This window comes from Ochotona curzoniae, unplaced genomic scaffold (genome assembly GCF_017591425.1).
Source record: "Ochotona curzoniae isolate NIBS_2020 unplaced genomic scaffold, NIBS_Ocur_1.0 contig_2321, whole genome shotgun sequence".
NCBI lineage: Eukaryota > Metazoa > Chordata > Mammalia > Lagomorpha > Ochotonidae > Ochotona > Ochotona curzoniae.
This window is the reverse complement of record NW_024465421.1, coordinates 16,485,650-16,507,636: the sequence shown is the minus strand read 5'-3', so window position 1 is coordinate 16,507,636 and position 21,987 is coordinate 16,485,650. Positions and strand designations below refer to the sequence as shown.

The 21,987-nt window shown below is 43.9% G+C and overlaps 1 protein-coding gene and 1 pseudogene across 3 annotated transcripts in view; both read right to left on the bottom strand.

Moving 5' to 3' along the window:
* Positions 1-519: 519 nt before the first annotated feature.
* The window catches only part of PARN (poly(A)-specific ribonuclease), a 109,705-nt gene continuing 88,237 nt past the window's right edge, over positions 520-21,987 (bottom strand). For 2 of the 3 annotated variants that reach the window (XM_040973299.1, XM_040973301.1), the window contains 2 exons: positions 7,142-7,335; positions 520-841 (listed from right to left, as the gene is read on the bottom strand). In XM_040973299.1, the coding sequence (XP_040829233.1) occupies positions 789-841; positions 7,142-7,335 (247 nt within the window). In that variant the 3' untranslated portion in view covers positions 520-788. Of the gene's footprint in view, positions 842-2,096; positions 2,107-7,141; positions 7,336-21,987 lie in introns of all 3 variants that reach the window. The other variant, XM_040973300.1, reaches the window with a different exon arrangement.
* Positions 8,017-8,254, bottom strand: LOC121151655 (annotated as a pseudogene).

The window sequence follows — 21,987 nt, the reverse complement described above, 5'->3', positions numbered from 1 at the left end:
GCTGATTACACTGCAGCCTGGCCATGGTTTCACACACTGGCATGGGCACGGACACAGGCGCACACCACCTTAGCCAGACAGACACAGACAGACAGGATGACCAGGCTAGGACACCGGGAAGTGGACACATGTCACTGGAAAAAACATGAAGTTTTTTTACGTTGCCCATGAGAAATTCCATCTGTAGGAAAGAATCACTCAATAGACCTGCCCCAAAGGCCAAGGCGTACGCGAGGCTTATGCAGGGGCTGACAGCGGTGGCTGTCCCTCCCGAGGAAACAAGCTGGAGTGCACCACCTTCTCGGCAGCACCGGTGGAAACGGGGACACTCAGCTTCCCTGGGGGAGACTGAACCCATGTACCATACAGCCCCTCCTCCTCCAACTAGAGGGCGAGAAATGGCTGCCATGGGCCTTGCAAGGCAGAAGAGTCCCCCTGTCAGATCCTCCACTGCAGAACCCAGATCTCATCTCCCAGCCGACCACCCTCAGACGGGTTCGCGAACACACATGGATTCATGACAGCCAAGGTTTCATGGGAGTCCCAAGTGATTAACTGGTTAATATACATTTGTGACAGCTTACAACTGTGAGGAGTGTCAACAGTTAGTGTAGATTAAAAAGGGGAAAAGGAACACAGCCACAAAAATAAAAACAGTTATCTTCAGGAGACACCTGTGGTCGGAAGTCCCTCCCACGCCATTTTCCAGGATCAGGACAGCAGAGCTTCCAAATGTGTTGTTGGCTCCTCGGTGACAGCACCGTACCTGGCTTCTCCCTCGGTTTTGGTTACCACGTGTCAGGAACTTCAAAGAGGTTGGCAGGACTGCCCAAGACACTTCCTGGGTAGAATGGACAAAGCAGAATCAACAGCAGCAGTGCCTTGCCGAACACAGCCCAGGCCAGCACACAGACAGGGCCTCCTGTATCAGGGGCTGTGGGCAGCCTCACAAGGGTGACAGTGGCCAACTGCAGAGCCCCAGGGGACAAGTTCTCAGACAGAATGCTATCCAGTCAACAAAAGGGTGAAGTCTCAGAACTACCACTGGGTTGGGGATGGCCAAGCACTTCCCTGGCCTCAACTTGGGTTGCTTTGATTTACATTCTATGGGAATTCAACATGGATGCTCACAATCTCTGTCTTGTTGAACACACATACTGTTCAAGTATGCATGGATTGTGAAAACTTTTTGCACCAAAATAAACTGAGCTTTTAATTCCATTTTCTGTGAAGTTTCAGAAACATCCTCATATTTCTCACTAGCAACTATGCTGAGCACTTAATCTTCATAAAAGCCCACCATGGTGGTATCTATATGCAAGAACTGATTCATTCAGAGAGCTAAGGCAAGGTGACAGCTTCCCCAAGCTAGGAGGTGACTGGCAGAAACCCAGGTATTTGTGCTGGGTAGTGCGCACCTAGGGTGGGGGGAATCCCAGCGGGAAGGGAAGCCAATAAGGGGGATTCAGAGATCCCTCGAGGTGCACAGGAAGCAGGGTGAGGCCTTGCTCTTGGATTAAAGAGCTCTTTAAATCGCAGGCACACCCCAAGGGCAGCGCCTTCCTTTTCTGTTTACCTTCTGTAGCAGTGGTAGCAGCGGCGGTGGCTGCAGCAACACAATTAGGACAGTGCCTTGCCTGTGTGCAGCCTCAGCGACTATGCACTGGTCAGGAAAGAGTGGGCTCACAGAGCAGGTGCAGTAGACCTAGCAGGGGCTGCACAAGGGATGCTGTGTACCCCAAGGCTGCAGGGACAGCCAGCAGAGGCCCCACCCAGCAGCTGACACTCTAAGATCCAAAGAAGAGAAATCTTGGATGATGTCTCAACTGGGGAAGGGTGTAAAGCCCAACCTACTAGGAAATGATTCGTCTGACAGGAGTAAGAACCACTAGCAGGGGTGTCTAAAGAAAAGGAAGCCACTGCATTAAAATGCACAGCGAGTGTTCGATAGCAGGGGTTCCCACTTCAGATCATCTGTCACGTGGGATCCCAAGAGTTGGGGCAAGGAGATCAGGATGGGGAGACTTGGAGTTCTCTGCCCTGGGCCTCATCTCAGTGTCATAACCTGTGACTTCCAACCTCTTGGATTGCAAGGCAAGATGCTTCCTCTGCAGCCTGTGGCTGCTGCTGCCGGGCAAGAATGATGGATGTGCAGAGGTACCAGCATTATAGGAGGTACTGAGAGTGGCAATGAAGGTCACTGCCAGGGATCCTTCCAGCACTTTCTGGGAAGGGAGGGCTGCAGGCCAATGAGGGCTGAATCTCAAAGCTACTGTGTGAGGAGCTATGGTCAGCTCTCCAGAGACGCTGTCCTCAGAGCCCTGTTTCACTACAGTGCAAGACCTGCCTTTATACTTCAGGACATCTACCTCCTGCAATGGTAGGTGTTAATCCACATATTCCACTCTATGCAAAGATCAACTCACACTGTACATGTAAATGTAAAAAGTCACATTAGAGACCTTTGGTAGAGACAAGTTTTTGCCACCTAGAGCTAGGCAAAGGTTTCTGAGCTAAAGTCACTAAAGACATAATCCAAAGGAACCAACAGATGCACTGGATTTTGTTGAAACTCAACATCATCTCTTCAAAAGACACTGCTCAAAAAACACCCCCCCAAAAAAACAAACAAACAAAAAAACAAAGCAAAGCCACAGCCTAGAATAAGACACTTAGCAAAACACTCAAAGGGACTTACAGCCAGAATCTATAAGAACCTCAAGGCTCAATATGAAGAAAACGGCGAAAGGAAAAGATGGGGAAAGATCTCAACAGACAGCTCACCAAACAGATGCAGGCAGCAGGCAATGACATGAGAAGATGCTCAGTGTTGTAAGTCACCAGATAAACACAAACCAAGCCTCAAGGACGCGCCACTCCATACCCATCACGAGGGCTGAGAAAGCCAATGAAGCCAAGGTGGAATGCAGGCGGAGGCAAGGACTGCCGGGACCTTACAGCTTGCTGAGGCGGTGCAGCAAGCTGAAGTCACTTTGGAAAAGTGTCTCAGCTTCTTACAAAGCTAAATGTACAATACCAAAAGACCCAGCTAGTCCATGCCTCGCTTCCTGCCCAAAAGAAATGCAAACAAACAAAACTCTGCACACAAACGCTTAGAGCAACTTGCAAATGTCTCAGGGATGTTGTAAAGAAGATGAAACATTTTAGTATGAATTATTATAATATGATTTGATCAAGAATTTCTAAAATGGAGAAAGAATATAAATTGTATATAAGGTGTGACATCTGTACTTGCTAATAGAATACTGAGTGCTAGACTGTGGTGTTTAAATTTCTTCTATTTTTTGCATTTTACAAATTCTCACAATGATCCTATTATTTTTGTTAACAAAAATAAAATACTGCCTCCTTAGCCATTCTGCTGACTGGGGGAAAAAGAGACACTCATGCAGGCTACATCTCTTTCTCTGGGTGAATCTTACATGGAAGCTGCGAAGCTGTCCAGCACACGGGGGTGGGAACCTCCCTTGGGGAGCTGCAGCGAGGACTTGGACAGAGCTCATGAGGGGATGTGATGGGACGCCTCTCCCACACTGAGGAGGCGGTCTCTCCCTTTGGGCAGCCAGAAGGAGGTGCCCAGGAAGGCTTCCAGCAGCGCATGCCTGGGTGCCGTCGTACATAGAAAACCATGCTTTAGTATGAATTACAAGGTTGTGGGAGAGCTCCCTGCACTTGGTTAGCCTGGTCTCTTCAGTGACTAGCACAGCAACTATGTATTTCATTTCTGACATTAATGAGTCCTGGAAGGGTATGAGAAGATTGCAGCTCTAAAGAGTCTACATTTTTACACTGTAACCCTAAGGGTTTAAGATGGAAAAGTTTAGCACAGTCAAGACTCTAATAAAAGTCATGGCTCTTGGCAACCATCTAAAGGTTCAATGTGCTGTGTTTTAAAGGTTGGGGCGGGAGGAGAGTGACCTGGTCTGACATCTCTGTTTGAAGGGAAAAAAAAAGAACCCCATGAACAGCCATTGTTTCTTCCTTCTGTCCCACCTCCCAGGTGTTGGGCTGGCCAAGGGAATTTTGAGAATGGTCAGCCCCTGAAACAGACACTAAGTGTGCTAAGGAAATCCATCACTTACACCTGATCTGGGAAAATGGCTACAATCCCTAGTTCATTCCAGCACTAACGGTCTGGGGAATGCTGCTCCTTTGTGGACCAAGACAAAATGCACCTTGAAGTGCTGCTGGGAGGGAGAAGAGAAGGCTGGCCGGGCAGTGCCAATCCCAGTGATCCTAAGGGGGTAGGGGGTACCTGCACTGTCCTGAAAACAGGAAACAACCCCACTTCAGGGGACGGTGTCTGCTGAACATGTGACAGGCCCTTGAAACGCAAGTCCCGGAGGCGGCGATCCCTTGGATCTCTATGCAATGCCTTGATGATGTGACGGCCCAGGCTGGTCCGTGCCTTCGATCTACAATGGCTGCAAGAAATCTCTTCACGGAGACTCCTTCCTCCTGCGACACACATTTTGGGGAATTTTACCCACTGCAGGGCTGGGTGGGTACAGGTTCTGCAGCCAGCCAGCCAGCCAGCTCTTTGCACACCAGCCACACACCTGGCCATAGTCCTGCCACCACAGAAACCAGGCCCTCTTGGCTTCTGGTGCACTCTGACTCACTATAGAGTCTGATTGAAATAACCGGGCAAGCAAAATTGATGGACTCAACAAGCAAAGCACCAGCTATCTTATGTCCTGCCGATCTTAATAAGATTCAACCTGAGAGCTGGGTTTCAAGGAGCTGGTAAAGTTCTACCCTGCTCCGTTAGGAGGTGTGCCTGGGAGAATGGTGCTGTTCAGAAGAAAGCCCAAGCCTCTCACGCTCTCACTCAATTAAAAGTTGTCAAGATGTCTCTTCCTTGTTAAGTGGTACTGACAAGGAAGAACAGAGTTACAGGTTCTTTTTTTTTTTTTAAGCTCAAATCTTACATCAGTGACAGCTTTAATGTCAATGGGAAGGGGAAAAAAACCCTTTGCATTTTATTAGAGTATTATAAATTCAAAATCTTAAGTAACTTATACAAAGCTTTCACTTAAAAACAATGAAAGCTATAAAAGGAACTAACTTATTATTGCTGTCTATTATTACATATTTTAACTTTAATATTTTTAAGATTATGCTGATAGAGAAGGGAAAAAACCCAGAAAGCTTGTCTCTGCAGTACACACCGAGACAAGGATATAAGAGGCTGCAGATGCCTGGCAGACATTCTAGCAGAGCCGCAGGCAGAGGAGGCCCTGTGTGCACGCAGGGGCCGTGCACAGGCCTGGGGCTGTGGAAGGCCTGCCCCGTGTCTGAGGTTCTGTCGTCCCTTGGAATGCTGCCTGATTTTCTCCCCACAGTAGAGCTTATGCACCCTGTGCTTGGAGCTGTCATGGGCTATTCTGACCTTGTGGAACCTCAGCTAATCTGCACTCCACACACCTGCTTTCCTATCACTGGCACTATGCTTTTAAAAAGTATAAAAACCCTCCCTTTCTTTGTCTCGGTGCGTCATCCTGTGAGATGATAGTCGCCCTGCTGCCATAATAAAAAGTTCAGTTCTGCACGACCTCATGTCCTTCGTTTATTAGCTTCTGACGTAAGTGGAGCAAAAGGCCGTTTCTACCCCCCACCACCAATCAAGCTCAGTGTGATCTCAAAGTTAGGCTACCACCTACTCAGGAACATTTCTGAAGCATGTACAAGGTGACACTGCCAGCAAGGTATCATGTTGAAAGCCTTGGATGCCACAAGGTCACAGACTTCAACAGAGCGTGGGGAGAGGAGGGAAGGCCAGTCCAGGGAGGGCTCCACATCCAAGGAGACGGATATCTAAAACTTGCAGTCAGGGTTTCCAGTAAGAATTTCAGTGTTTTTTCCTTCGTTTTGAAATTCGGCTTCAGTATAATGAATAAAAAGCACTATGACAGTTTTGCTGTTTCTGTGATCTCATTAATAACGATGAGATTCAGAAAATTCCCCACCCGCCACGTGCAAAGAAGGGACCCGTTAAAACAGTGAGTTCTGAGCTGGGGTGTGAACGGAGCTCTGCTTGGCTCTGCAGCCTCACAACTGCCTTGCTCTGATCTGACCCAGCACTCTGCTGAGACGGAGGAGGACACTGAGGCAGAGGTCAGCATCTCTCCCATCCTGAGGACTCAGCCCCTGACTGCGGGTCAAAGCACAGGCTCCTGGGGACAGAGGAAGGGCCCTGCGACCTCAGGCAATTCACACACGCTTTGGGCCTCATAAAAATGTACATAAACGGGCCAGCATGAGTACCTCAGTCATAAAACAAATGATGAGTGCCTCAGAGAGCTGAACGGAAGACATTTTGTGGAGCACTCATGGCTGTCCTTGACACACAACAAAACGTGGTATGCAGCCTGACCCTGCCGCAGACACGCTGACGGACAAACAAGTCCCGCTCTGCCCTCCTGCCTGGCCCCACAGGGGGCTTGTGTCCCAAGGGCTGAGTTAGACTTGGGGTGGCCCACAGCATGCCTCGGGTAGGGACAGCTCGTGGGGCAGCTCAGGAAGGTCTGGCTTATCCTTTCCTCTTTGCTGTGGACTGGAGCACGCACCTGCATCACTAACGAGGGGAGGGCGAGTCCCCACCTCAGGGCCGTTGTGAAAACGGAACAAGGTAAGGAGACGAACGGCTCCTACCGCAGTGTCTAGTGTGTAATATGCTCGTTCTCAACAGGTGTTCATTTCCTGTGTTCTTGGCTTCTTATATAATTCTGCTTAGATGAGAAAACTCAGGTTGCCTGGGGTTTTGCTGGGAACAGAAAAATCTCTGCTACCGAAAATAATGTGTCAGGGGTAGGCGTCTGTGAGAATTTAAATGCACATTTTAAACCCTGAGGCTATATTAGACACATCAAAGAAATCGTTAAGCCATGCAGGAGGGAGCGAGGACAGCGACAGGCCGGCCATCTTCATTGAGGAGACCTACAGTGCTGTCAGCTATGAGAGCCAGGCCTTTCAGCATTCCTTGGGTGGAATTCATCCTCAAACCTCAATCTGCCCTGCCACCAAGGGAAGCCCTGCTTGAGTGCTGCTCCAACTGAATGAGTTTTTAAGGTATCTTGGGAGTGCATGGCTATGGGATTTGCTCAGATTTGATACAAACCTGTTGGAGACAGCTCTTTCTTCATCCTTTTAAATTTCTTGGCCTTTTTCCTGCTCTCTGGGAGGGATTCTGCGCAGGAATCCGACTGCTCCTGCTCGGCGTCAGACATCTCCGCCAGGCTTCTGTCCTCTAGGCCTGCTTCTCTGGGAGGAGGGCTCAGGCTTCTTTTGCCTGCTGTGCTGCTGGCCGTCAAACTGAAAACACAGAAAGTGGAGCAACAAGAGAGGTGGTAAGGATAACAGGAAGACCGGCCTATAAAAACATTTTAATGCTCTTGAGTCCATGAACATGGAAGCAGCAATCACGCTCCTGGCTGTAAGAGTTAAGACACCACGTTAAGAACGAACACGTGACAGCACGCCCATGACCAACTTACTCAAAGTGCTCCGTTATGCACAGATATGAGAACACTTCAAGAAAAAACTGCATGAATTTCAAGGTTTTCTTTTTCTTTTTTTTTTTGGCAGGGGGAGGGGCACATGGAAACACACTTATCTTTTAATGCCCTCTTTCCTTACACTTTCTGAAATTCCCTTATAGATAAAAACAAATCAAGGTTGTCCCTCATGTTAGGGCCACTTTAGCTCTTAGTCTCCATTTCGGTAAAGCCACTTAACAGAGAAGTACTACCAAATGATAGAATTACCGTAACAAAATCATAGCTTGATTACATGAAACCAGGAGACAGCCCTTCCTGACCTTCCCGCACGTGAAGCCTAAACACGCACAGCACGTCACACACGTACAATCCTCTTCTCCCCAAAAGGCAATTCGTCACAATGAAACCTGGTTTTATTTTTTTGCTTGTCTTTTTATTAAAAAAAATGAAAAACGAAATAAATAAATATGATCTGAACCATATGCAGTTTTGTTGCAGAAAGTGAAGTCCATGATTTTCAAAGGATGGTGGCCATTTATCAAATAGATAATCAATTGTCACACAGTTTGAATAACTGAAGCAATATCCTTGAACTGTCTGTAGGAATTCTCAAACTGTGGGATTGTCATTTCAAAGAATTTGCTCTTTTTGTGGCCTTCAGGATCTGTTACTATTAGTATCACTCAACATAAGGATACTTAAAGAGATCTGCAGCTGTCCTAGCTCACTGCCATGCAGGCTTGCACTGGCAATCTGTACGTCTGGAATTAGCATTTGGCATCAGCTCACTAGAACCCTCCATGGCAGGACCCAGGACTCGAGGCATGGATACCAGCAGACATCTACTGGGCTTGGCTTCTTTCAGAATTTATTTTAAAATCAAAATGAGACACAGAGAGAGAGAGAGAGACAGAGAGAGAGAGAGAGAGAGAGAGAGAATATGAATATGAGTCTTCCATCTTCTGGTTTATTTCTCAAATGGCTGCAACGGCCAGGGCTGGGCCAGTCAGAGCCAGGGGCTTCATCGAGGTCTCCCCCTTGGGTGCAGGGCCCAGGACTTGGGCCATTTTCTGCTGCTCTCCCAGGTGCATTACTAGAGAGCAGGAGGATCAGAGGTGAAGTAGCCAGGACTCAAACTGGCACCCACACAGGAGACTACTACTGCTGGCTTACATCTGCCGCTGTACATGGGCTCCCGTGGTTTCACTTTTAAAGCCTTACAGGATTTGACAGGTTGGATTAAATCAGATGATGTACCCTGACTTTTTTTATTCCTTAAGAAAGTATGTTCACTTGAATATAATTTAGTTCACAGTTCACATGGCCAGTGACTGGGCCTTATATAATAAATATAGCTCTCAATTTACAAAAAAGATCAGAAAAAAAAATCAAGGCATTCCATCTAAGAGAGGCAGTGGTGGTGGAGATGAAAAGAGAATGTATTTATCTTAGCTGTTCCAGAAGGTGAATATTTAAAAGTATTGCTCACAAAACACACTGGCTTCCTCCATAGTGCTCTCGCACTCACATCTTCTCTGAGCCCGAGGATTGCACCTGACAGTTCATTCATGTCAAGAAGGAGAATGAACTTTGTCCCTGGTGATTCTGCAAGGTCTTAGGAAGCCAAGGAAGCATTAAAGAGATGGCCATGGCTGGCCTCTTATGATGGGCTAGCCGGCCGCTCATTCATCCTTTCTCACAGAAACATCTCTTGTTCCTGAGGGCCTATGGAGGAAAGGCAGGATACTGATGGAGCGAACCAGCAGATGGAAGATCTTTCTCTGTGTATCTGCTTTTTCAATAAAAATAATAATAAATCTTTAGAAAAAAATAAAGTGCAGTAATGAGGACATCAACTGGCACCCATGTGGGACGCCTGCATCACAGCCAGTGGCTTTACCTTCTGTGCTGGCCCCAAAGACGGACTTGCAAAAGGTGGTGTTAGCCCAAGTGGAAAAGGGTAAAACCAGACGTATTCCTTACACCATGCAACAGACAAATGTCCAATGAGCTACATTTCTAAATATGAAGAAAATGGTAACTACATAATTACTAGAAGAAGAGCTGGGTAAGTTTTTCCAAATCTTAGGCTTGCAGAAAGAAGTTTTATTACTATGATAGATAACCCAGAAAAAAATAAAGGATTTATAGACTTAACTTCACAAACATAAAAATCTTTTGCATGGCAATAAAAACTCGTGCAAACCAAAAAGGAACAAATGCCAAGCAGGAGAAAATACTTGCATCAAGCATCATAAATAAGTGGTTCGGAGCCCTAACATATATGTAGCTGAAAACGGAAGGACTAAAAATCTTACCAAAAAAAGAAAGCTGTGAATAAACAATCTGCTAAAAACACATGCATATATTCCTTAAACATGTGAAAAAAAGATTAACTTCATTCACAGTGCTAAACGAAACAATACCAAAACACTATTTCTCACCTATAAGCCTGGCAAAAATAACCAAAGGCTTGGTAATACAATCTGTCAGACAGGAGACGGACACTCCTACACTTCACTAGTGAGAATGCAAAGTAGTAGAACGCACTTTCAGAGGGGAATGTGGCAACTGGAAACAAAACTACACATGCACTTATTCTTTGACCCAGACATTCTACTCCTAGAAATTTACAAGATATACCTCCAACAGAAGCAAAATCACACAGGTGTGCTATTCATTGAGGCATACTTTATAATTGCAAATCATAGCAAAGTGTCTAAGTGTCAACACACAGGAGATTGTGTGAATATTCTAAATGGTACACACAATCAGTGAAGCATTACACAGCTGCAAAAAATAATGGAGAGCTTGAGGAACTGAGAACAATTGTGTAATAATTTTCAATTCTTAAATATCAAAAGCTAAAATGAGAGTCAGGCAAAGCAGCCTCCCTTCAGTAGCAGCTTCGTTTGCATGCAGTTGTTACACCCAGGTGGGCCAGCTTACAACCAACAAGAAGTGCACAGTTAAGCCCACTGTATGAAAGAGTGATGAACTGAAAAACACAATGTTAGATACAACTATGCCAAAATTGAACATTAAACTCAAAAGTTACTGTCAACCACCAATCAAATTCTGTAAGGGTAAATATCTACATTAATTCATACTTTAAGGACAAAAATTTGTTTGTAGAAATGTCACATTTAGAAACTTCGAGAATACTCTTTTCCATAAAACAACAGAAAAAATTTGGCTGCCACATGAAATGTTGTTATTCACATGCAATGAAAGTTACTCACTTTAAGTTTGGTTAATTTGGGGAGTTGAATATAACCTTGCTATTATTAAGACAATCAAATTGCTGAACGTTTCCTACCCTTAAAAAGATTACTTTTGTTATAATGAATGCGATTCATGCCCCCGTGATCCCTTACAATCATGCCTTTTCCATTCAGATGAATGGAATCACACAATGTCTAATCCTTTGTGACTGATTTCCTCCACATAATACACTGAGAGTCAGCCAACAGTGCAGGATGCACTGATCTCTCATGCCTACTGCTGAGTACTACTAGTCTTTCATATTACAGCTACATTACAAATTGTTTATTTATTTACCAGTTAATAGATATTTGGCTTGTTTCCAAGTTTTTGCTATTATAAATGATTATGCTGTGAACACTGTGGGAGCTTTCCTGTGAACTCAACTTTTTTTTTTCTAGGGTAAGTATTTAATAAAACTTCTGAGTGGTGTGTAAACAAGCACTCATGATATCCACTTAGTTTTACACAAATTTGTCTAACCATCTACTGATCATTTGTATAAGTTCCCTGAAGTACTTGTATAAATCTTTTGTTTCCACTCCTTTTTTTTAAAAGATTGGGTTTTCTTATTGTTGAGTTGTAAGCAGTTTCTGAATATAGCTTACTTTACTAGATATGCATTTTGTAAACAGTTTCCCTTTGTGGCTCCTATATATAGTTTCTTAAAGCATCTTTTGAGGAAAAGAATATTTAATTCTGATCAAGCATTAACTGTCACACATTTTAAGCATTACATATTCTTGATAGTCATTAATTTCAAGATTTAAGAATGAGAATTCAGCATTCTCAAACAATAAATTATTATGTATTTTTTCACAACACATTAAACTGGATGGCCACGTATTTCACCTGCACAGGTGGACAGCACCTCCTGAGGCAAAGTGAAAAGAGAGGCAGCACCAGAGGAAGAGTCAGAAAAGAAGAAGTAGGGAGAAAAAAGCCAAAAAACTTAGAACTTTGTCTAAGGGGAAGAAACAGAAATCTAGGTGCTCCACAGAGGGCTCGTCCACTTGGCCCAGTCCCATAAAGTTCAAGGCAGCACAGGCCACAGGTTCCTGAAAAGACCAGGTAACAAGACTGGGGCTATGTCAACAGGATCCCACCTCCTTCCAGGGAGCCAGGGGACTTCAGACCCCCAGACCAGTGAGAGATGGCCAGGAGGAGGTTTAAGAGAGGCATCCTCTCATACAAACCATGGACTCAGAGGCACCAGACTTGGGGGCAGGGCAGAGGGGAAGAGGGGCTAGCTGTTCCCACACGGACAAAGGAGGTTTCCAGCTTCCTTCTGCCACATTAGACCCATGGCACCAGCAGGGTTATGTAATTAAGATTATAATTCCAAGTTGTAAATAAGACAGTTGGTCTCCTGAAAAATCAAATCTTTCCAGGTGATGTCTTATTTAGAGTTGAGAGACTGAAAAGTATTCCTTCTGGGATCAGCAACTGAATGAAAGATGCCAGCTCTCATGACTTGTACTCAATACTTCCAGGGCACTACACTAGGCATCTCAGCCAGGGCAATAATACAATTCATACTATCCACCAGGGAAGGAAAAAACACAATTGCTTATATTTGCATGTCTGACCGCCTAAACATAAAATACAAAAAGCTATTAAATAAGTGAATTTAGACAGATTCAAGGATACAAGGTAAAAGAAAATCAGTTGTATCTGTATTGCTAGTGTGTACACTGGTAATGAATGACTAGAAAATAAACTAAAACATATGATTTAAAATAAAAGCAGACTACTCACTGATAGCTCTAATAAAGTACATGCTGAATTTGTGTACTGAAAACTGTAACATACCGAAAGTGAAATCAAGGAAAGCCTAAAAAAATCAAAACATATACTATATTCATGCATTGAAAGATTCAGTGTAATTGAAGTGTCAATTCTCCTCAGACTGACACAATGAAAAAAGAGCTAACAGGCTTTTTGTACAAACCGATGAACCAACTCTAACAATTTCATTGAAATGTGAAGGGCCCAGGACAAACACAAATGCCTTTTTAAAAAGAACAAATTTGAAGGATAGACTGGCTTCTAGACTCACTGAAAAGCTAGGGTAACACAGACATGGTGTTGCTGAGGCTGGTGTTACAATAAGCTGCTGTGTGTGATGCCAGAATCCCATATGGGCACAGGTTCGAGCCCCAGCTGTTTCACTTGCTGTCATGCAGACAGCAAAGCATGTAGTTAGCATTGTCTCTAGGCGCCCAATGATAAACCCACGTAACTTTTTTATAAAATGGAAAAATTTTAAAAATGAACAGGCCAACAAAAATGAAAGTGTCACAAACAGCCAAAAAGTGATAATGCTGGAAGTGAGGTCCAGTCAAACGGAGGTAGAGTTACAGAAGAATGAGCTGATCACAGGAACGTAGATACTGCTTCCAACTGAGTAACTGTGAACATGGGGCCTTAGGAAGGCAGGGAAGACAACTTCTTAGTGAGGAAGCGAGAAGGCAGACGTGACAAAAAGAGTAGAGATGTCCCTGAGGAAGTAATGCCAGCAAAGAACCAAACTAAACCAAACCATTCACACCAAAGGAATTCACCAACACACAGAAAAAAAAACTTACTTCTATCACAAGTTGTAAGACAAGAGGATAAAGCACCTAAAATCTTTACTCCATAGTAAACTTTTAAGATGTCTTATCACTAACCCTTTTAGTAAGATCACGGACTATCTGAATAAAAACTACAGCAATATTCTGTAGTGCTTATAACATACAAAACAAAAGCCATGCTGCTATAATTTAGTCTGGGAGGTGAGAAATGCAGGCATATTATAAAATTCCTATACTCTATGAAGTGGTATAAGATCACTTGAAAAAGATTATAATCATACAAGTACATACTATATACCCTGAATCAACCCTATCAGGCTCTTGTGTAAAAAGAAGTACATTCTAAATTTTACAGGAAAATGGAAAAATTACAAACTAATTCTGAGAAAAAAGGGAAAAGTTGCAAGGAAGACTGAAAAAGGAGCAGGGGGAGAAGCCAACTGGAGTAAAAGTATATAACAAACTTCTGCTATTACATGGTGTTGAAAACAAACTGATGTATTTCACTGAAAGTTATTTTAAAAGGAAGAAAATGTAAGACCTTCATAAACATTTATTTAACATGTGAACAACCACTACACCAATATAAGTCATTGCTTCTCAACAAGGAAAGAACTCTAGTAGGACCTGGCTTTGTGACCTGAAAGCAACACTTTTCTGAGCCCCTTCTTCTCCCTTTTAGGTGACGCAAAGCGAGCCAGGTCACCCTAGGCTTTTGACAGTTCTGCAGTACAAGGATTTTTTCCCCCCTTTAAGGGTTATTTATTTATTTGATAAGCAAAGTAGAATTACAGAGAGAAAAAGGACGAGACAGAGATCTCCCATTTGCTGGCTTTTCCCCCAGATGGTCCCATCAAGGTCCAAGCAGCTGGAGCTGATCTGGTCTACTAAGAGCCAGGAATTGATTCTGGGTCTCCCCTGTGAGCAGGGGCCCAAGTACTTGGGCCATGTTCTGCTGCCTTCCCAGGAGCACTGGCAGGTGCTGGATTGGAACTGGAGCAGCTAGGACTTAAATTGGCACCCATATGGTGGTGGATTTATCGGCTATGTCATGATGCCAGCCCCAAGTATATGGCTTTATCAGGGAATACTATTATTGCTCATTTATAGACACTACTAATTCTTTACAAGACTCTATATGCATCTCACCAACTGAAGTTGACTTCACATTCGTTAATCTGTATTCTTGTGTCATTAATGTGCTACAATTATTAATATTTGCAAATAAATGACACATAATAAAAATTAAAAAGTCATCACTTAAAAAACAGCAGGATTTTGTACCATCACTCTTTTAATCCCATGTGTTTCTGAAGATGTGCCATCTCTTGTGAAATGATCACTTTGGTCCCTTCTGGTTTTCTTATAAACCTACCAACTCCAACCCGAGAAGTCAAGTCACTGGGCAGGGCCAGCTTTGGAAGTAAAGCACTGCTTCACAGGTTTTGACAAGAGGAGGAAGAAGATGCCAACTACTCCTTTGCCTGAAAGACACCCCTTTATCTGATGCCCACCATGGCCGAATGATCAGAGCTACACAAAGGGAGGCTAGGAAGGCAAGAAGATCAAAGAAAGCCGCCAGAAACGTGGAGATGCCTGCTCTAAATCCTCATAGTTTCACTGCATGCCATCCACATTTAGGCACATCTGGAATGAGATGACATCATTAGCAACAGCAATTTGATCAGCAGGGCATGCCTTTGCAAGAGGAAGCACACAGGCTGCTCACGAGTCAGGGAAAGTGGGCTCAGAAGGACAGGTTTCTCAGGCCTCAGCTACATTTGTGGTCTTTCCTGGGGTTAATCTGTAACTGCAGCAACTAGAAACCTATCCTTTCATTAATTTAAGATGGTGAACTAACATGCCCAGGGTTGTTCACAGGAATTCCCCAGTTCTCTCCATAAAATAGGTGACACTTGTTCAAATATGAAGGGAATGGTGGTCTAAATGCTCATGTCCACAGCATCAGGTGAAAGTGACTTTCTTTAAAAATGTGATAAGGTGGGCATTAATGCTCTTCAAACGTGGGACGTTCCATCCAGAACAGATTTACCCCCAATCTCAGGTGGCTCTTTTAGTCTAAACAGGGAAACCAACAAAATAACACAGTTCTTGGCACAATTACGAAAAGAACCCATTCCTTTCTACCTGATCTTCAGCAAAGCAACCGAAAGCATTTCTAGCATGGCTTACCACGTAGAAAACAAAATGCCATGTGCACACCCTTATTCCAAAACAAAGTGGAGAGGAGAACGGTTCCAAGTGTGCCACAGGCTTTCTTGCTCATTCGCTGACTTGCATGCTTCCCTGAGGGACGACAATGCCTCACTTGTTAGACGCTGGAATGCCAGCGTCAATCCAGCAACAATCCCCAACTGTTAACTCTTCCTACGAGAATCTACAGAGCAAGCAATTTCCGAAGACTTCAGAGACACGAAGGCCTACTGGAAGGCATTCCTAGTTGTGGGGAATGGTCCTAATCCATCTTTGGGAAGGAAGCAACGTTTTAGACTGCGAATGAACAGAATTTGGAAGGAAAGAGATGGAAGGCTTGACACTGGATATTGCCATTCACAGGTGTTGTGGTACTGAGCAGTTTCCTCAATTCTAAAATAGCTTATTATGAGGATTAAATAAGAGAGCAAAACAAAAGGACATGTGTTATAATGCCTGGCACGTGGCTGACTCAATAAACGCCAGTGCTTGCTTTACTCCCTCCCTGGCCTAGGGTGGAGAAGGTGGAAGGTCTGTGTTTTCAGAAGTGATATTGATCTGGGTCTTGGGGAAAGAAGCAGCCACTCAGGGAAGGCTGGAGCAGGATGGCCCTGACTGCAGGTTGGAAGGAGGGGGTTTCAGCAGCCTTGCCAGGGGCAGGCAATATAGGAATATGGCCGTTTGTCAATGAGGATGCTGGGACTGGTAGATCTCGGAAAACCAAATCAACAGCCCTGCCCTACTGGATGGTACACGAGGCTTCTAGAAGACACAGCTCCCCTCCCTCAACACCTTCTTACTAACCTTGAAATATACAGAACTGTTTAAAGAGCTGTGCAGTGAACACCCATCTCCCCACCAGAGATCTCAGTTTTCCTTCCACTGAGGGGAAGGAGGGCTCAGTGAGGAGATCTGGAGTGCTCCCATCTGGCAAGCACTGTCGGTGACACAGTCCAATGACACAGAGTCTGGCACAGACAAAGGAAGCGTTTAACATGGGTCACCCAGGAGCGCAGCGATGAGCACGGTCTGTGACCAGTCATCCTTCATCCCTTACACCGGCTTCTGAACAAGCACAAGCGTCCCGCACTGCCTGCCGACTTGTACTACACTAGCAGAAGTTTAAATAAGCCAATTGTGTCAAAAACAGACAAACAAACAAAACCTGCCAGAAAAATGTCACGAACTTCTGCATCTGAGAATGACAGCATAGCTTTTTTTTTAATTATTATTATTAGAAAGGCAGAATCTGCTGATCTACTCACTAAATGGCACAGTGGCTGGAGCTGAAATGATCCAAAGCCAGGAGCCAGGAGCTTCTTATGGGTCTGCCATGTTTTTGCAGCGGCCAAAGGCTAGGGTCATCCTCCACTGCCTGAAGCAGGCAGCTGGATGGGAAATGGAATAATTGGAATACAAACTTGCACCCACACGGGCAGAGGCTTAGCCTACTATGCCATAGCACCAGCTTCAACAATATAGATTTTATGTTATTTCAGCTATCACTATTACCAACAATCCTTGTAAAATCTAAATGCACACGATTTTGGACAACTCAAACAGGAAATTCACTTTGTGTTTAGTTATCAGGCATGAGAAAATAGCACTTCATGACCCCATCTCTAAGTGCTGAGGACAATTTGTTTCCATTGCTAGTGGTCATTATCCCATTACAAAGGAAATTACTATCATCACATGAACTAAGTAATGTAATACTATTACTGCGTTAGAAACAGACAACAATGACTCTGACTTAGGGCTGATCAAGTAAATAATACAGAGATTTGGAAGGGAGTTGTTAATGTTCAGACATTACTGTGGTTATGAAACATCAGAATGTTCTAACATATCAAAAGTCCTGTACATGTAGGATGATGTTAAACTGAGCTTCATGTTGTTTAAATCAAAAGCCTGAGATGACACACTCTCCCAAGTGTGAGGTGAAAGGAGAGCAGATGGCCATGACAATCCTGACAGCAGCTTGGAGATGGGAATGCTGGTTCTCACTGGAGAAGCTGACAAGCTTTCTATGCTTTCAAATTTAAAGAAATTATTGCTAAAACTTCCCAGATTTTAATGAAAAAGCTAATTTTCTAAAATCAACCACAGAAAAATCTGAGTGAAGTTTTAAAACCACACAGATAATATTAAGGAGGTTATAATAGCTCTGCCATCATAATGTGCTTTTTCTTGATGGTAATTCATAATTCTCTCTAAAAACAGCTTGGGTTTCTAATATGCATTCCCTCAGACCCTGACTGTGATGAGAAAGATTTCAAATAAAAATTTACTGTAAGAAATTATATTCTAAATTGCTTGAATACCTTCTTAAAAAATTGTAATTCCAGTTAAGAACACATAATAGAACACTTGCCATCTTTACCATTCTTAATTATTTAGTGCAGTAATGTTAAGTACATTCTCACTGAGTGCATCCAATCTCCAGAACTCTCTTCCTCTTGTAAAAGATACACCATTAAGCAGCACCTCCTCCTTGGTTCTCTCCACAGTATGAGCCTGCCTCCCTCCAGGTACACAGAAGAATGGAGTCCGGCAGTACTTGTCCTTTTCTGATTGCTTTATTCCACTTAGTGTCACATCCACAAGGTAAATCCACACTACAACATGTCAGAATTGGTCCCTTTCCAAGGCTGAATAGTACTCCACTGCACATCTTAGGCACATTTTATTCATGCAGGGTATCTGTCTCTCTTTTATGTTGTATTCCTCTTAGGAATCCTGCTGGAATATCCCTTCTGGGGAAGATGGCAACGTGTCCTGACCTACTGGCACAGGGCAAGTCAAAAGGGACAATCTAGATCAGTCTACCTTTCCCTAACTTTTCACCACACAGGTGGATGGATGGGGTGATTGTCAGAGGTGCACTGCACCTTGACTAACACCAGGTTTTAGTATCTTAAAAATAATTCCATAGGAAAACCAATTTTCCTGGTTTGGGGCAGGCATATGGCATAGTGATTAAGCCTCTGTTTAAGACTTCTGTTATGCCATGCCTGGTACGGTAGCCTAGTGCCTCAAGTTCTCACCTTGCACATGCTGGAATCCCATACGAGCGCAGGTTCTAATCCCGGTGGCCCCGCATGCCATTCAGCTCCCTGCTTGTGGCCTGGGCAAAGCAGCTGAGGATGCCCCAAGGCCTTGGGACCCTGTACCTACATGAGAGACTCAGAGGGGGCTCCTGGCTGTTGGCTTTGGATTGGTTCAGCTCCGGCCATTGCGGCCACTTGGGGAGTGAATCAGTGGATGGAAGGTCTTCCTCTCTGTCTCTCCTCCTCTCTGTACATCTGACTTTCCAATAAAACTAAATCTCTAACAACAACAACAACAACAACACCTCTGTTATGCCATATTGGTGCTTGGCTCCACTCCTAGTTCAGCTTTCTGCTAATGTGCGACCTGGGAGATAGCAGGTAACACTAAAGTATCTGGTCCCTGCCACCTACCTGGGAGACATGAACTAAATGCCTGGCTTCTGGTTTCTGGTCTGGCCTAGACCTTGAAGCTAAGGGCATTTGGGGGAGTGAATCATTGGATAGAAGATATTCCACGCTCCCTTTCAAATAAAAACACAAATAAATAAACTCCCAAGAAACCACTCTTGAAAAACATTTCCTGGTTGACCATTTCAATATTCTGTATTTTACATGAACTAGGCTCTAGTTTTGTACATAATAGTTACTTGAATTTCCCAAAATAGATTCTACTCTGTTCCTCTTGGTTGTTTCGCTGGCAAGGTGGGAAGGAGCTCAGCAGAGGAAGGTGGGGCTGAGTGAGGGTTTTCTAATTCAAAACAATTCAGAACAGGGTTAACAGGTCCCTTTCCCCGCCACCCCCACCTCCTGCTCGGACAGGAGCAGCCAAGGAGACAGCACAGCAGGGGTAGGAGGGGCTCCGTCTACAGGACAGCACCATTTTTTATCACTGGCTTCAGTCACTTGCCCTTTCTTAAGCAGCACCACACTGGGTTATCAGTTCAACATGGCCTGTGATGCTAGGCCCTCTGAGAGGAGAAAGACTCACTCCTTTTCTTTCAGCAGTGGTCTACCGCCCTTCCCCCTCAGTCATTTTGGAGCTTCGAATCTAAGAACAGAGCCTGCATTACCCTCTTTCTTGAGCCTTCTGGATTTACTCTAGTTCCTCTACTTAAAATAAGTCAATCTACCCAATACCAAGAATAGATTCTTTTAAGAGGAAGACCAGGCTGAACATACTAGAAGGATGACACTTTAGTATTTCTGATATTGGCCTGTACATCCCAGGGTTATTTCTATTTCTTTGAACCTTAAAAAAAATTATACTTTTACATGGGTGATGGCTGGTGCTGAACATCCAAATTCATACTCCAAAGAAGGAAGGTTGAAATTTTGAGGTTTCATAGGATTTTTTTTAACCAAGTTCTTTTTTTAAATATAAAACAGCATAGTTTATTACAATGACACTGCATATCTTGCAAACATGCACTCACAGGTATAAACATGGCATAACTGTAGCGGACAAATTAATTTACACTGAGCTATGGATTTAAAATGCCCGTGAATTAGAATCCTGTGTATCTGTAGCTAAATAATTTAGCCTCTCGGGGACTCAATTTTCTCGTGTATAAATCAGGCATGGCACCGCGGTTTTCACTGAGCTGAATGAGAAGTCTGCTCAATGAATGTGAGCCTTCTCTTCCTTTTCATGCTAGTCTGTGTGTATTCCGAGGCCCACATTGTGAGTTTAGGCCTTACACCTTCACACTGAGGACAGAGTGAAATAAGAAAAGGTAAAAAGAACAATCTGAATGAACGCACTGGTCACAAATTAGTTTTCCACAAAGTATTTTCTCATATGATATTCATGAATTTTGCTAGATTTGCCAGAATTTAAACTAGAATTCACAGAGCCAGGTTTAGATGGTTAGTATGCTTTATTAAATAGGCTGGAGAACATTAAACTGCCAGCAATATGAAGAACAGCTTTTAACAGAAGCAGGCTAAGACTGAATGCCAACATCTAAGGTTGAAAGAGAAAAAGTAGAGGGAGCAGATAAGACATCATTCAGGGTCCTGGAAGCTCACATTAGAGGACCCGGCCTCGTGCGTTAGCTCTGGCTCCTCACTCCACGTGCCAGTTTCCTGCCAATGCAGATCTTAAGAGGCAGTAGTGATGGCTCAAGTAACTGCTGTCACCCACATGGGAAACATGAATTAAGTCACTGGTTCTCAGCTTCAACCTGCGAACACCTCAGCCATTGCACACATTTGCGGGAGTGAAAAGTGATGATGGAGCAGTCTATTTACCTCTTTGAAACACTACCACCACCCACCTGTGCTTAGCTTTGACTTACATCTTAGTTGTGTGCTCAGGAACAGAACTTACATCTCTGCCTTGAATCAGGTTGCATCCCTGTGACATACATGCCGCTTGGGGTAGAGCCTTGGCTTCGGGAACGGACTTACTGAAGCTATGTTAGTCTGGCCACCTTCAAATCTAGGCAGAATGGATGTTGACAAATTCAAGGTAGAGCTTGTGGGTTAAGTATATGTTGGGAGAGAAAATGCTTCCCATGACACCTTTTAAACCACTGAAATAATAAATGCAAGTAATTGTTAAAAGTTCATGCAGTACAGGAGAGTGAAAAATGAGAAGTGGGAGAGACTGTGAAATGGGCATTTGGCCCAGCAGCTCAAGTATCCACATCCCTTTAGGAACATTTGGGTTCAAATCCCCACTGCGCTTCTGATGTAGCTGTCTGCTAATGCACACCCTGGGAGGCAAGGGTCAGCAGACAATGGTACAGTGCTTGGGTCTCAGCCATCCTGTGGGAGACCTAGATGGATTAACAGGACACCAACCAGAGAGGAGACAGAGTTATGCTAACCATGAACTAAATATAAATGGCAGGGATTGCCAGAATGGATTAAAAAAAAAAGCAAGAAACAACTTTATGCTGTTTATAAGAAACACATGCTAATTAGAAAGACAAACAAGTTGCCAATAAAAGACCAGCCAAAAATATGCAAACACTCTGGGTAACAAAATAAGACTCACTGTATTAATAACAGAGAAACACCAAAACATTACTAGAGAAGGAGAAATATTCTGTAATAGGAGTAAATTCATTAGTATATCTTTCAGAGGTATTTTCAAGCAAATGAAAAGGGTACAAAAAAATTGACAATCAGAGAAGCAAACAAATCTACAACCACACAGGAAAGATTTTGATAATGCCTCCCTAAATAGTTGAAAGAACCAATTGGCCCTCTCCCCAAATCAGTAAGAATATAGATGATTTCAGCAACACGATAAGCCAAGTTAAGCTAAAATGATACTCATGGAACATTCTACTTTATGAATGCACACGGCATAGTCACCAAGGGAGACCACAGGCCAGGCCGTAAAAATACGTC